Source organism: Platalea leucorodia (genome assembly GCF_965183815.1).
Source record: "Platalea leucorodia genome assembly, contig: HAP1_HAP1_SCAFFOLD_515, whole genome shotgun sequence".
NCBI classification, from domain to species: Eukaryota; Metazoa; Chordata; class Aves; order Pelecaniformes; family Threskiornithidae; genus Platalea; species Platalea leucorodia.
In genome coordinates, this window is record NW_028121084.1 from 1 (window position 1) to 12,721 (window position 12,721).

The 12,721-nt window shown below is 65.4% G+C and overlaps 1 protein-coding gene across 1 annotated transcript in view; it reads left to right on the forward strand.

Annotated features, from left to right (window-relative positions):
• Positions 1–774: 774 nt before the first annotated feature.
• LOC309604250 (E3 ubiquitin-protein ligase HUWE1-like) overlaps positions 775–12,721 on the forward strand; it is a gene marked incomplete at its 5' end in the record, with an annotated part of 28,603 nt that continues 16,656 nt past the window's right edge. The window contains 12 exons of the mRNA XM_082339182.1: positions 775–902; positions 996–1,077; positions 2,223–2,399; positions 2,476–2,626; positions 2,885–3,282; positions 4,581–4,776; positions 6,008–6,175; positions 7,173–7,315; positions 7,442–7,508; positions 8,531–8,739; positions 9,917–10,128; positions 11,223–11,402. Of these exons, the coding sequence (XP_082195308.1) occupies positions 775–902; positions 996–1,077; positions 2,223–2,399; positions 2,476–2,626; positions 2,885–3,282; positions 4,581–4,776; positions 6,008–6,175; positions 7,173–7,315; positions 7,442–7,508; positions 8,531–8,739; positions 9,917–10,128; positions 11,223–11,402 (2,111 nt within the window). The remainder of the gene's footprint in view (positions 903–995; positions 1,078–2,222; positions 2,400–2,475; positions 2,627–2,884; positions 3,283–4,580; positions 4,777–6,007; positions 6,176–7,172; positions 7,316–7,441; positions 7,509–8,530; positions 8,740–9,916; positions 10,129–11,222; positions 11,403–12,721) is intronic.

The window sequence follows — 12,721 nt, forward strand, 5'->3', positions numbered from 1 at the left end:
GGTGTTTTTTAGGTTTTTGGGGGTGGTTCTGGGGTTTTGGGGTGGGTTTGGGGTCTTTGGGGGATGGTTTGGGGTCTTTGGGGGCGGGTTTTTGGTTTTGGGGTGGGTTTTTGGTTTTGGGATGGCTTTTGGGGGGTGTTTTTTAGGTTTTTGAGGGTGGTTCTGGGTTTTTGGGGTGGGTTTTGGGTCTTTGGGGGTGGTTTTTTGGTTTTGGGATGGTTTTTGGGGGGTGTTTTTTAGGTTTGGGGGTGGTTCTGGGTTTTTGGGGTGGGTTTTGGGTCTTTGGGGGTGTTTTTTTTGTTTTGGGGGTGGTTTTTTGGTTTTGGGATGGTTTTTGGGGGGTGTTTTTTAGGTTTTTGGGGGTGGTTTTGGGTCTTTGGGTCATGGTTTTGGGTTTTTGGGGTGGGTTTTGGGTTTTTGGGGGATGGTTTTGGGTCTTTGGGGGTGGTTTTTGCTTTCGGGGGGATGGTTTTGGGTTTTTGGGGGGTAGTGTTTGGGTTTTGGGGATGGTTTTTTGGGTCTTTGGGGAATGGTTTTGGGTTTTTGCGGGATGGTTTTTGGGTTTTGGGGGTGGCTTGGGGGTTTTGGGGATGGTTTTTGTTTTTTGGGGGGTGGGTTTGGGGGTTTTGGGGGGATGGTTTTGGGTTTTAGAGAGGGAGTTTGGTTTTTCTGGAGGGATTGAGGGTGGTTTGGTGGGTTTTGGAGAGATTTAAGGGGATTTGGGGGTTTTTAGGGTGCTTGTGACCCCCAGAACACCTCTGTCCCCCCCCGTAGGAGCTGAAGCTGCCCTGCGCCCGGGTGGTGGAGTCGAGCTGCGTGCTGGACGTCCTCATCAAGCTGCTGGAAGTGGTGCAGCCCTGCCTGCAAGCCGCCAAGGAGCACAAGGAGGTGCAGACCCCCAAGTAAGGAAGGGGGGCAGCCCCCCAAAACCCCCCCAGCACCTCCGTGCCCCCCTTATCGACGTATTCACGTGCGCATTCCCCCCCCCAATAAAGGTGGATCACCCCCGTTTTGCTGCTCATTGACTTCTACGAGAAGACGGCCGTGTCCTCCAAGCGTAGGGCTCAGATGAACAAGGTGAGGGGACATGGGGGGGCTTTTGGGGGGGACGCTGGGGGTCTGGAATGGGGATACGGGGTCCTGGGGGGACACAGATGGGGTTAGGGGGACACGTGGGGTCCTGGGGTGGGGATTTGGGGTCCTGGGGGGACACAGATGGGGTTAGGGGGACACGTGGGGTCCTGGGGTGGGGATTTGGGGTCTGGGGGGGACACAGATGGGGTTAGGGGGACACGTGGGGTCCTGGGGTGGGGATTTGGGGTCCTGGGGGGACACAGATGGGGTTAGGGGGACACGTGGGGTCGTGGGGTGGGGATTTGGGGTCCTGGGGGGACACAGATGGGGTTAGGGGGACACGTGGGGTCGTGGGGTGGGGATTTGGGGTCTGGGGGGGACACAGATGGGGTGAGGGGGATACGTTGGGGTCGTGGGGTGGGGATTTGGGGTCCTGGGGGGACACAGATGGGGTTAGGGGGACACATGGGGTCGTGGGATGGGGATTTGGGGTCCTGGGGGGACACAGATGGGGTTAGGGGGACACGTGGAGTGCTGGGGTGGGGATTTGGGGTCCTGGGGGGACACAGATGGGGTTAGGGGGACACGTGGGGTCGTGGGGTGGGGATTTGGGGTCCTGGGGGGGGACATGGGGTCCTGGGGGGGGACATGGGGGGCTTGGGGGACACATGGGGGGATCTGGGGTGGGGATGGGGGGGTCTGGGAGGGGATATGGGGTCCGGGGGGGGACATGGGGGGCTTGGGGGACGCACAGGGGGTCTGGGGTGGGGATGGGGCAGCCTGGGGGGGACACACGGGGTCCTGGTGTGGGGACATAGGATTGTGGGGTGACACGTGGGGTCCTGGGGAGGAATATGGGGTCCGGGGTGGGGCATGAGATCCTGGGGGGGGGACACAGGGGTCCTGGGGGGGGTCACATGGGGTCCTGGGGGGGTCGCACAGGGTCCTGGGGGGGGTCGCACAGGGTCCTGGGGAGGGTGACACAGGGTCCTGGGGAGGGTGACACGGGGTCCTGGGGAGGGTGACACGGCACTGTGGCCTGACACAGCACATGGTGGCCCCCAGAGCCATCCTGAGGGGCCGGCAGGGGGGACACGAGCGGGGGTACCCACTGCTGACCCCCCCCTTTGTCATCCCCCTTCTCCCAGTACCTCCAGGCAACTGGGAACAACTGGCGCTGGTTCGACGACCGGTCGGGTCGCTGGTGCAGCTACAGCGCCAGCAACAACAGCACCATCGACGCCGCCTGGCGCGCCGGCGAGACGAGCGTCCGCTTCACCGCCGGCCGCCGCCGCTACACCGTCCAGTTCACCACCATGGTGCAGGTACCGGCGTCGCCGTCACCGCGACGGGAGAGGGGACGCGCACGCGTACCCTCGTCGTCAACCGGGTGTTGTCCAGGTGAACGAGGAGACGGGGAACAGGCGGCCGGTGATGCTGACGCTGCTGCGCGCCCCCCGATCCGGCAAGGGGGGGAAGGACGGCGCCGAAGGCGAGCGGGCGAGCGAGGAAGGACGGGATCCGGAGGGAAGGGGCAAGGAGGAGCCCCCCGGTATGGAATTGGGGGGGGGCGTAGAGGGATTTGGGGGGGTCCCAGGAGGCCGTGGGGGGGGGGGGGTGACAGGTTGTTACGGGGGTGACCCGTGTCCCTGCACCCCTAAAGCTGGGGGATACGGGACTGGGGGGGACGGCGGGGTGAGGGAGGGGAATATTGGGGGGATTTGGGGCTGGGGGGAAGCTTTGGGGGGGCTCGGAGAGGCCGCAGGGGGGTTGCCAGGCTTTTGGGGGGGGCTCACCACATCCCCCGCAGCCCCAGAGCCGCCGCCGTCGGAAGAAGAGGCCTCGGCAGCCCCATCCTCATCCTCCCCCTCCCCGTCCTCCGCCTCCCCGTCCCCGGAGGATCCCTCGGGATGGTCGGAAGCTCCGGTACGAGGTTTGGCGGAAGAAGCGGTGCCGGCGGTTCTCCGAGCGTGCGTCAGTATGTTGGGGGTACCGGTGGACCCCGATACCCTCCACGCCACCCTCCGTCTCTGCCTTCGCCTCACCCGCCACCACAAACACGCCCTGCTCTTCGCCGAGCTGCGCAGCACCCGCACCATTTTGGGGCTCACCCAGAGCTCTGGTTTCACTGGTTTCACCCCTCTCGTCACCCTCCTTTTCCGGCACATCATCGAGGATCCCTGCACCCTGCGGCACACCATGGAGAAGGTGCCGGGGGGCGAAGGGGCGGGGAACTGGGGGGCGAAGGGGGGGGAATTGGGGGGCTGGGGACACTGGGATGGGGGAATTGGGGGGCTGGGGACACTGGGGACGAGGGAATGGGGGAATTGGGGGTCCAGGGGACACTGGGATGGAGGAATTGGGGGGCCAGGGGACACTGGGATGGGGGAATTGGGGGTCCAGGGGACACTGGGGACAAGGGGATGGGGGAATTGGGGGTCCAGGGGACAGTGGGGACACTGGGATGGGGGAATTGGGGGTCCAGGGGACACTGGGATGGAGGAATTGAGGGTCCAGGGGACACTGGGGACACTGGGATGGGGGAATTGGGGGGCTGGGGACAGTGGAGACACTGGGATGGGGGAATTGGGGGGCTGGGGACACTGGGATGGGAGAATTGGGGGGCTGGGGACACTGGGATGGGGGAATTGGGGGGCTGGGGACACTGGGATGGGAGAATTGGGGGTCCAGGGGACACTGGGATGGGGGAATTGGGGGGCTGGGGACACTGGGGACGAGGGAATGGGGGAATTGGGGGACCAGGGCACACTGGGATGGAGGAATTGGGGGGCCAGGGGACACTGGGATGGGGGAATTGGGGGTCCAGGGGACAGTGGGGACACTGGGATGGGGGAATTGGGCGTCCAGGGGACACTGGGATGGAGGAATTGAGGGTCCAGGGGACAGTGGGGACACTGGGATGGGGGAATTGGGGGTCCAGGGGACAGTGGGGACACTGGGATGGGGGAATTGGGGGTCCGGGGGACACTGGGATGGGGGAATTGGGGGGCTGGGGACACTGGGGACGAGGGAATGGGGGAATTAGGGGACCAGGGCACACTGGGATGGAGGAATTGGGGGGCCAGGGGACACTGGGATGGGGGAATTGGAGGGCTGGGGACAAGGGGATGGGGGAATTGGGGGGCTGGGGACACTGGGGTGGGGGAATTGAGGGTCCAGGGGACACTGAGGACACTGGGATGGGGGAACTGGGGGACTATGGGACACTGGGATGGGGGAATTGGGGGGCTGGAGACACTGGGATGGAGGAATTGGGGGACCATGGGACACTGGGATGGGGGAATTGGGGGTCCGGGGACACTGGGGACAAAGGGAGGGGGAATTGGGGGTCCGAGGGCTCTGGGCTCAGGCAGGAGGGGGCCAAAGGGGGTGCAGGGCTGTTGGGGAGGCCCTGCCCCCCCTCGCCCCGGGGTGGGGGACAGCCTGGGGGTCCCCCCCGATGTCCCCTCAACGCGGTGACGCCCCCCCCCCCCCCCTCCCCGCAGGTGGTGCGATCGGCGGCCACCAGCGGAGCGGGCAGCACCACCTCGGGGGTGGTTTCGGGGAGCCTGGGTTCCCGAGAAGTCAACTACATCCTTCGGGTGTTGGGACCCGCCGCCTGCCGCAGCCCCCACGTCTTCACCGAGGTGGCCACCGGCTGCATCCGGATCGCCCTGCCCGCTCCTCGCGGATCCGGCACCGGTCAGTCCCGGGGGAGTCCCTGGGATCCAAAATGGGGTGCTGGGGAGGGGGCTGTGGCTCCAAAATGGGGGTCCCAGGGGTGCCTGTGGCTCCAAAATGGGGGTCCCAGGGGTGCCTGTGGCTCCTAGGGGTGCCTGTGGCTTTAAAATGGGGGTCCCAGGGGTGCCTGTGGCTCCTAGGGGTGCCTGTGGCTTTAAAATGGGGTCCCAGGGGTGCCTGTGGCTCCTAGGGGTGCCTGTGGCTTTAAAATGGGGGTCCCAGGGGTGCCTGTGGCTCCTAGGGGTGCCTGTGGCTTTAAAATGGGGGTCCCATGGGTGCCTGTGGGTCCTAGGGGTGCCTGTGGCTCCAAAATGGGGGTCCCAGGGGTGCCTGTGGCTCCTATGGGTGCCTGTGGCTCCAAAATGGGGGTCCCACAGGTCCCTGTGGCTCCTAGGGGTGCCTGTGGCTCCAAAATAGGGGTCCTAGGGGTGCCTGTGCCTCCTATGGGTGCCTGTGGGGGGTCCCAGGGGTGCCTGTGGCTCCAAAATGGGGGTCCCATGGGTGCCTGTGGTTCCAAAATGGGGGTCCCAGGGGTGCCTGTGGCTCCTATGGGTGCCTGTGGCTTTAAAATGGGGGTCCCAGGGGTGCCTGTGGCTCCTAGGGGTGCCTGTGGCTCCAAAATGGGGGTCCCATGGGTGCCTGTGGCTCCTATGGGTGCCTGTGGTTCCAAAATGGGGCTCCCAGGGGTGCCTGTGGCTCCTATGGGTGCCTGTGGGGGGTCCCAGGGGTGCCTGTGGCTCCAAAATGGGGGTCCCACAGGTCCCTGTGGCTCCTATGGGTGCCTGTGGGTCAGAAATGGGGGTCCCAGGGGTCCCTTGACCCCCAAAACAGGGCTCCCACTGCTCCCTTTGGCCCCCAAATGGGGATCCTGGGGGTCCCTTTACCCCCCCAAACGGGGCTCCCATGGGTCCCCATGACTCCAGCACCCATAAGCCCTATACGGGGTGACAACCTGGGGGTCCCGGGGGTCCCTGTGACCCCAAAACAGAGGTCCTAGGGGTCCCTGTGACCCCAAAATAGGGGTTCCAGGGGTCCCTTTGGCCCCCAAATGGGGGTCCCATGGGTCCCTTTACCCCCCCAAATGGGGCTTCCACGGGTCCCTATGACTCCACCCCCCCGCAGGGTGACAACCTGGGGGTCCCCACCCCCCCCCCCTCCCCTGACACCCCCTTTTTTTCCCCCTCCCCGCCAGCCTCGGACGACGAATTTGAGAACCTGCGGATCAAGGGGCCCAACGCGGTGCAGCTGGTGAAGACGACGCCGGTGAAGCCGGCGGCGCTGCCGCCCATCCCCGACCCCATCAAGGACGTCATCTACGACATGCTCAACGCCCTGGCCGCCTACCACGCGCCCGACGAGGGTAGGGAGGATTTTGGGGGGCCCCCCCCCAAATTACACCCCCCCTCCGGGGGTTACAGCCCCCCTATGGGGGATTACAGCCTCCCCCGGGGGAGTTTTGGGGGGCGGCGAGGAGGAGGAAGAAGATGGGGGGGGGCGTTGGGAAGGGAGGGGGGGGAATACGGGGTGGGGGGGGGAAAATTGGGGTGTGCATGGGGGGGAATTGGGGTGCCCCCAGGGAGTGGGGTGCGTTTTGGGGTGCCCATGGGGAGTGGGGTGCATATGGGGGGGGAATTGGGGTGCCCCCGGGGAGTGGGGTGCGCATGGGGGGGGGAATTGGGGTGCCCCCGGGGAGTGGGGTGCATATGGGGGGGAATTGGGGTGCACATGGGGAGTGGGGTGCATGGGGGGGGAATTGGGGTGCCCCCAGGGGGAGTGGGGTGCGCATGGGGGGGGAATTGGGGTGCCCATGGGGAGTGGGGTGCACGAGGGGGGAATTGGGGTGCACATGGGGGGGAATTGGGGTGCCCCCAGGGAGTGGGGTGCGTTTTGGGGTGCCCCCAGGGAGTGGGGTGCACATGGGGGGGAATTGGGGCGCCCCCAGGGAGTGGGGTGCACATGGGGGGGGGAATTGGGGTGTCTGTGGGGAGTGGGATGTGTTTTGGGGTGCCCCCAGGGAGTGGGGTGCATATGCGGGGAGAATTGGGGTGCCCCCAGGGAGTGGAGTGCACATGGGGGGGAATTGGGGTGCACGTGGGGAGTGGGGTGCACGAGGGGGGAATTGGGGTGCACATGGGGGGGAATTGGGGTGCCCCCAGGGGGAGTGGGGTGCGTTTTGGGGTGCCCCCAGGGAGTGGGGTGCACATGGGGGGAATTGGGGTGCCCCCAGGGTGTGGGGTGCCCTGTGGGGTCTAGAACCGGCTGCCATTCCCGGCAGCGCCCACGGGGCGTTTTGGGGGTGTCCCCAAGGCCTTTCTTTTGGGGGGGGGGGCTCCCCTCACACGTGTCCCCCCCAAAAGGTGACAAGGGGGACCCCAAAAGCGCGGCCCCCAGCGAGGTCAGCCAGCTCCTCTCCGACATCGGGGACGACATGTACCAGCAGTACCGCAGCCTGACGCGCCAGCCCGGCGACTTCGACCCCCCCGCCGGCTTCGCCATCAACGTCAGTGGGGGGCGGGGATTTGGGGGGGCCGGGGGGGGGGATTTTGGGGGGCTGGGGGGGGTGGGGAGGGGTTGGGGCCCCCCCCCCCCAGGTCTGATGTCCCCCCCCCCTCTTTGGCTCCCGCAGGCCCAGGTCTTCGCTGCCGACGGAGCCGCTGCGGAGACGCCGCCGTCGGGAACCCCCCAGGGAGAAGGTATCGGCGTCCCCCGACGTCCCCGAGCCCCCCAGTGTCCCCTCCGCGTCCCCTCCGTGTCCCCTCCGTGTCCCCAAGTCCTCTAATGTCCCCTCCGTGTCCCTGAGCCACTTAATGTCCTCTCTGTGTCCCCTCCAATGTCCCCAAGCCCCCCTAATGTGCCTTCCACGTCCCCAAGCCACTTAATGTCCCCTCCGTGTCCCATCCGTGTCCTCTCCATGTCCCCAAGTCCCCTAATGTCCCCTCCACGTCCCTGAGCCACTTAATGTCCCCTCCGTGTCCTCTCCACGTCCCCCTCCGTGTCCCCGTCCTCTAATGTCCTCTCCACGTCCCTGAGCCACTTAATGTCCCCTCCGTGTCCTCTCCACGTCCCCCTCCGTGTCCCCAAGTCCTCTAATGTCCTCTCCGTGTCCCATCTGTGTCCCCTCCAATGGCCCCAAGTCCCCCTAATGTCCCCCCCAACGTCCCTGAGCCCCCTTAATGTCCCCTCCGTGTCCCCTATGTCCCCAAGTCCCCTAATGTCCCCCCCAACGTCCCCGAGCCCCCCTAAAGTCCCCTCCATGTCCCCAAGCCCAGCGTCCCCTCCACGTCCTTGAGCCCCCCAACGTCCCCTCCATGTCCCCAAGCCCCCCAACGTCCCCTCCATGTCCCCAAGCCCAACGTCCCCTCCACGTCCTTGAGCCCCCTAAAGTCCCCTCCATGTCCCCAAGCCCAGCGTCCCCTCCATGTCCCCAAGCCTCCCAACATCCCCTCCATGTCCCCAAGCCCAACGTCCCCTCCACGTCCTTGAGCCCCCCAACGTCCCCTCCATGTCCCCAAGCCCCCCAACGTCCCCCCCACATCCCTGAGCCCCTCACCCCCCTTTCCATCTCCCCAAGACCTTTACCGTCCCCTCCGCGTCCCTCAACGCCCCCCCAACGTCCCCTCCGCGTCCCTCAACGCCCCCCAATGTCCCCTCCCCATCCCCGAGCCCGTTAACGTGTCCCCCCCCCCCGATGTCCCCAACGTGTCCCCCTCCGCAGCGGCCAGCCCCGAGGAGGGCCGGGAAGGGCGGAAGGAGAAGGACGGGGAGCGCGGGGAGGAGCGGCAACGAGCCAAGGGCTCCAAGCCCCTCATGCCCACCTCCACCATCCTGCGGCTGTTGGCCGAGCTGGTGCGCTCCTACGTGGGGATCGCCACCCTCATCGCCAACTACAGCTACACCGTGGGACAGTCGGAGCTCATCAAGGAGGTGACGATACAGCCGGGACGCGGTGTAGGGAACGGGACTTGGCCCCGAGGCGTCGCCCCGCGGCAGCGGGCGCGCATCCGTACGCCCGCCCTCGGCGGGGTGGGGGGGGCTTGGCGGCGGGGCGTTGCTGTCGCGTTGTTGCGGGGCGGGGCGGTGGCGTCGCGCTGTGCGGTGGGTGTCTTGTCACCCGGCGTGGTGGGTTTTCCTGTGCCGCCAGGCACCTGGGTCCCCGTCACCGCCTGAGTCCCCGTCACCACCTGCGTCGGGGTGTTCTGTCACCCTGCGCGTCGAGGTGTTCTGTCACCCTGTGCGACGGGGTCCCTTGTCACCCGGCGTGGTGGGTTTTCCTGTGCCGCCAGGCACCTGGGTCCCCGTCACCGCCTGCGTCGGGGTGTTCTGTCACCCCACGCGTCGAGGTGTTCTGTCACCCTGCGCGGCGGGGTCCCTTGTCACCCGGCGTGGTGGGTTTTCCTGTGCCGCCAGGCACCTGGGTCCCCGTCACCGCCTGCGTCGGGGTGTTCTGTCACCCCACGCGTCGAGGTGTTCTGTCACCCTGCGCGGCGGGGTCCCTTGTCACCCGGCGTGGTGGGTTTTCCTGTGCCGCCAGGCACCTGGGTCCCTGTCACCGCCTGCGTCGGGGTGTTCTGTCACCCCACGCGTCGAGGTGTTCTGTCACCCTGCGCGGCGGGGTCCCTTGTCACCCGGCGTGGTGGGTTTTCCTGTGTAGCCAGGCACCTGGGTCCCCGTCACCGCCTGCGTCGGGGTGTTCTGTCACCCCACGCGTCGAGGTGTTCTGTCACCCTGCGCGGCGGGGTCCTCTGTCACCCCATACAGGAAGTTCCCCTGTACCCCCAGACACCTGGGTCCCCGTCACCCCACACTTTGGGGTCCCGTCACCCTACACAGCAGGGTCCCTGTCACCGTGTGCATCGAGGTGTCCCGTCACCCCACGCGCTGGGGTCCCCTCTAGAAGGTTCCCCTGTACCCCCAGACCCCCATCACCACGTGCATCAAGGCGTCCTGTCACCCCGCCTTCCCTTGTCACCTTGCCGCCTTGTCACCTTGCCGCGTCCCCCTTTGTCACCCAACTCCCGGTGTCCCCAGGCTCCCCCCACACCTCGGGGAGGGGGTGATTTTGGGGTGTCTGACCCCCCCCCCCCCCCTTCCTTCCCCGCAGGACTGCAGCGTGCTGGCCTTCGTCCTGGACCACCTCCTGCCCCACACGCAGAACGCCGAGGACAAGGACACGCCGGCGCTGGCCCGCCTCTTCCTGGCCAGTCTGGCAGCGGCCGGCAGCGGCACCGACGCCCAGGTGGCCCTGGTCAACGAGGTGAAGGCAGCCCTGGGACGGGCGCTGGCCATGGCCGAGAGCACCGAGAAGCACGCCAGGTGGGGGACGCGGGGACACCGCGGTGTCACCGCAGGGCCACCCCGGCCACCAGTGCCCTTGTGGTTACACGGTTACGGGGTTGGCGTGTCCTCCACGGGGAGGAGATGTCCCTCGTGGGGTTGAGATGTTCTCCTTGGGGGTGAGATGTCTCTCGTGGGGTTGAGATGTCCTCCACGGGGGTGAGATGGGCCTTGTGGGGTTGAGGTGTCCTCCACGGGGAGGAGATGTCCTCCATGGGGTCGAGGTGTCCCTTCTGGGGGTGAGGTGGCCCTTGTAGGGTTGAGGTGTCCTCCACGGGGAGGAGATGTCCCTCATGGGGTCGAGGTGTCCCTTCTGGGGGTGAGGTGGCCCTTATGGGGTTGAGGTGTCCTCCACGGGGAGGAGATGTCCTCCATGGGCTCGAGGTGGCCCTTCTGGGGGTGAGGTGGCCCTTGTGGGGTTGAGGTGTCCTCCATGGGGGTGAAATGGCCCTTGTGGGGTTGAGGTGTCCTCCACGGGGAGGAGATGTCCTCCATGGGGTCGAGGTGTCCCTCCTGGGGTTGAGGTGTCCTCCATGGGGGTGAGGTGTCCCTCGTGGGGTTGAGATGTCCTCCACGGGGGTGAGGTGCCCTCCATGGGGTTGAGATGTCCCTCTTAGGGTTGAGATGTCCTCCATGGGGGTGAGGTGTCCTCCATGGGGGTGAGGTGTCCCTCGTGGGGTTGAGACATCCCTTGTGGGGTTGAGGTGTCCTCCACGGGGAGGAGATGTCCTCCACGGGGTTGAGGTGTCCCTCATGGGGTTGAGACGTCCTCCACGGGAAGAAGGTGTCCCTCGGGGGGGTGACACATCCTCCATAGGGGTTGAGACATCCTCCACAGGGTTGGTATGCCCCTCATAGGGGTGACAGGTCCTCCACGAGGTGACAGGTCCTCCACAGAGGTGACAGGTCCTCCATGGGGTTGGCGCATCCTTCGTGGGGGTGTCCCGTCCTCCACAGGGCTTGACATCTCCTCCGTGGGGTTGACGTCTCTTCCCACGAGGGTGATAGGACCTCCGTGGGGGTGTGACACATCGCAACGGCGTGTGACGCATCTCCCTCGTCCCCCACCGCAGGCTCCAAGCCGTCATGTGCATCATCAGCACCATCATGGAGTCCTGCCCCTCCACCTCCAGCTTCTACAGCAGCGCCGCCAAGACCCAACACAACGGCATGAACAACATCATCCGCCTGTTCCTCAAGAAGGGTTTGGTCAATGACCTGGCCAGGGTCCCTCACAGCCTTGACCTCTCCAGGTACGACCCCACCCGGACACCCAGGTCCGCTCTTTATCGGGGGTCTCGAGGGGTCGTGGTGGATCTTTGAGGGTCGTGGGGGGTCTTGAGGCATCATGGTGGGTCTTGGGGGTCATGGTGGGTCTTGAGGTGTCATGGGGGTCATGATGGATCTTGAGGGGTCGTGGTGGATCTTTGAGGGTCGTGGGGGGTCTTGGGGGTCTTCGTGGGTCTTGAGGGGTCATGGGGATTGCAGGGGCTCATGGTGGGTCTTGAGGTGTCATGGGGGTCATGATGGATCTTGAGGGGTTGTGGTGGATCTTTGAGGGTCGTGGGGGTTTTGAGGCATCATGGGGGGTCTTGGGGGTCATGGTGGGTCTTGAGGGGTCATGGGGATTGTAGGGGCTCGTGGTGGGTCTTGAGGTGTCATGGGGGTCATGATGGATCTTGAGGGGTCGTGGTGGATCTTTGAGGGTCGTGGGGGGTCTTGAGGCATCATGGGGGGTCTTCGTGGGTCTTGAGGGGTCATGGGGATTGCAGGGGCTCATGGTGGGTCTTGAGGGGTCATGGGGGTCATGATGGATCTTGAGGGGTCGTGGTGGATCTTTGAGGGTCGTGGGGGGTCTTGAGGCATCATGGGGGGTCTTGGGGGTCTTCAGGGGTCATGGGGATTGCAGGGGGTCATGGTGGATCTTGAGGGTCTTGAGGTGTCATGGGGGTCGTGATGGGTCTTGAGGGGTTGTGGGGGGTCTTGAGGGGTCATGGGGGGTTGTGGGGGGTCTTGATGGGTTTGGGGGGTCTTGAGGTGTCACAGGGGTCGTGGGGGGTCTTGAGGGGTCATAGGAGGTTGTGTTGGGTCGTGGTGGGTCGTGGCGGGTCTTGAGGTGTCATGGGGGTTGGGGGGGGTCTTGAGGGGTTGTGAGGGGTTTTGAGGGGTTGTGGGGGGTCTTGAGGGGTTGTGGGGGGTCTTAAGGGTCTTGAGGGGTTGTGGTGGGCCTTGAGGTGTCATGGGGGTCGTGGGGGATCTTGAGGGGTCATAGGAGGTTGTGTTGGGTCATGGTGGGTCTTGAGGGGTTGGGGTGGGTCCTGAGGGGTCGTGGGGGGTCTTGAGGGGTTTGGAGGGCTTTTGAGGTGTCATGGGGGTCGTGGTGGATCTTGAGGGGTCGTGGGGGGTCTTGGGGGATCATGGGGGGTCATGGTGGATCTTGGGGGGTCGTGGTGGATCTTGAGGGTCTTGAGAGGTGCTGGGGGGTCTTGGGGAGGTCTTGAGGGGTCTTGGGGGGTCTTGATGGGTCGTGGGGGCTCTTGAGGTATCATGAGGGTTTTATTGGGTCATGGGG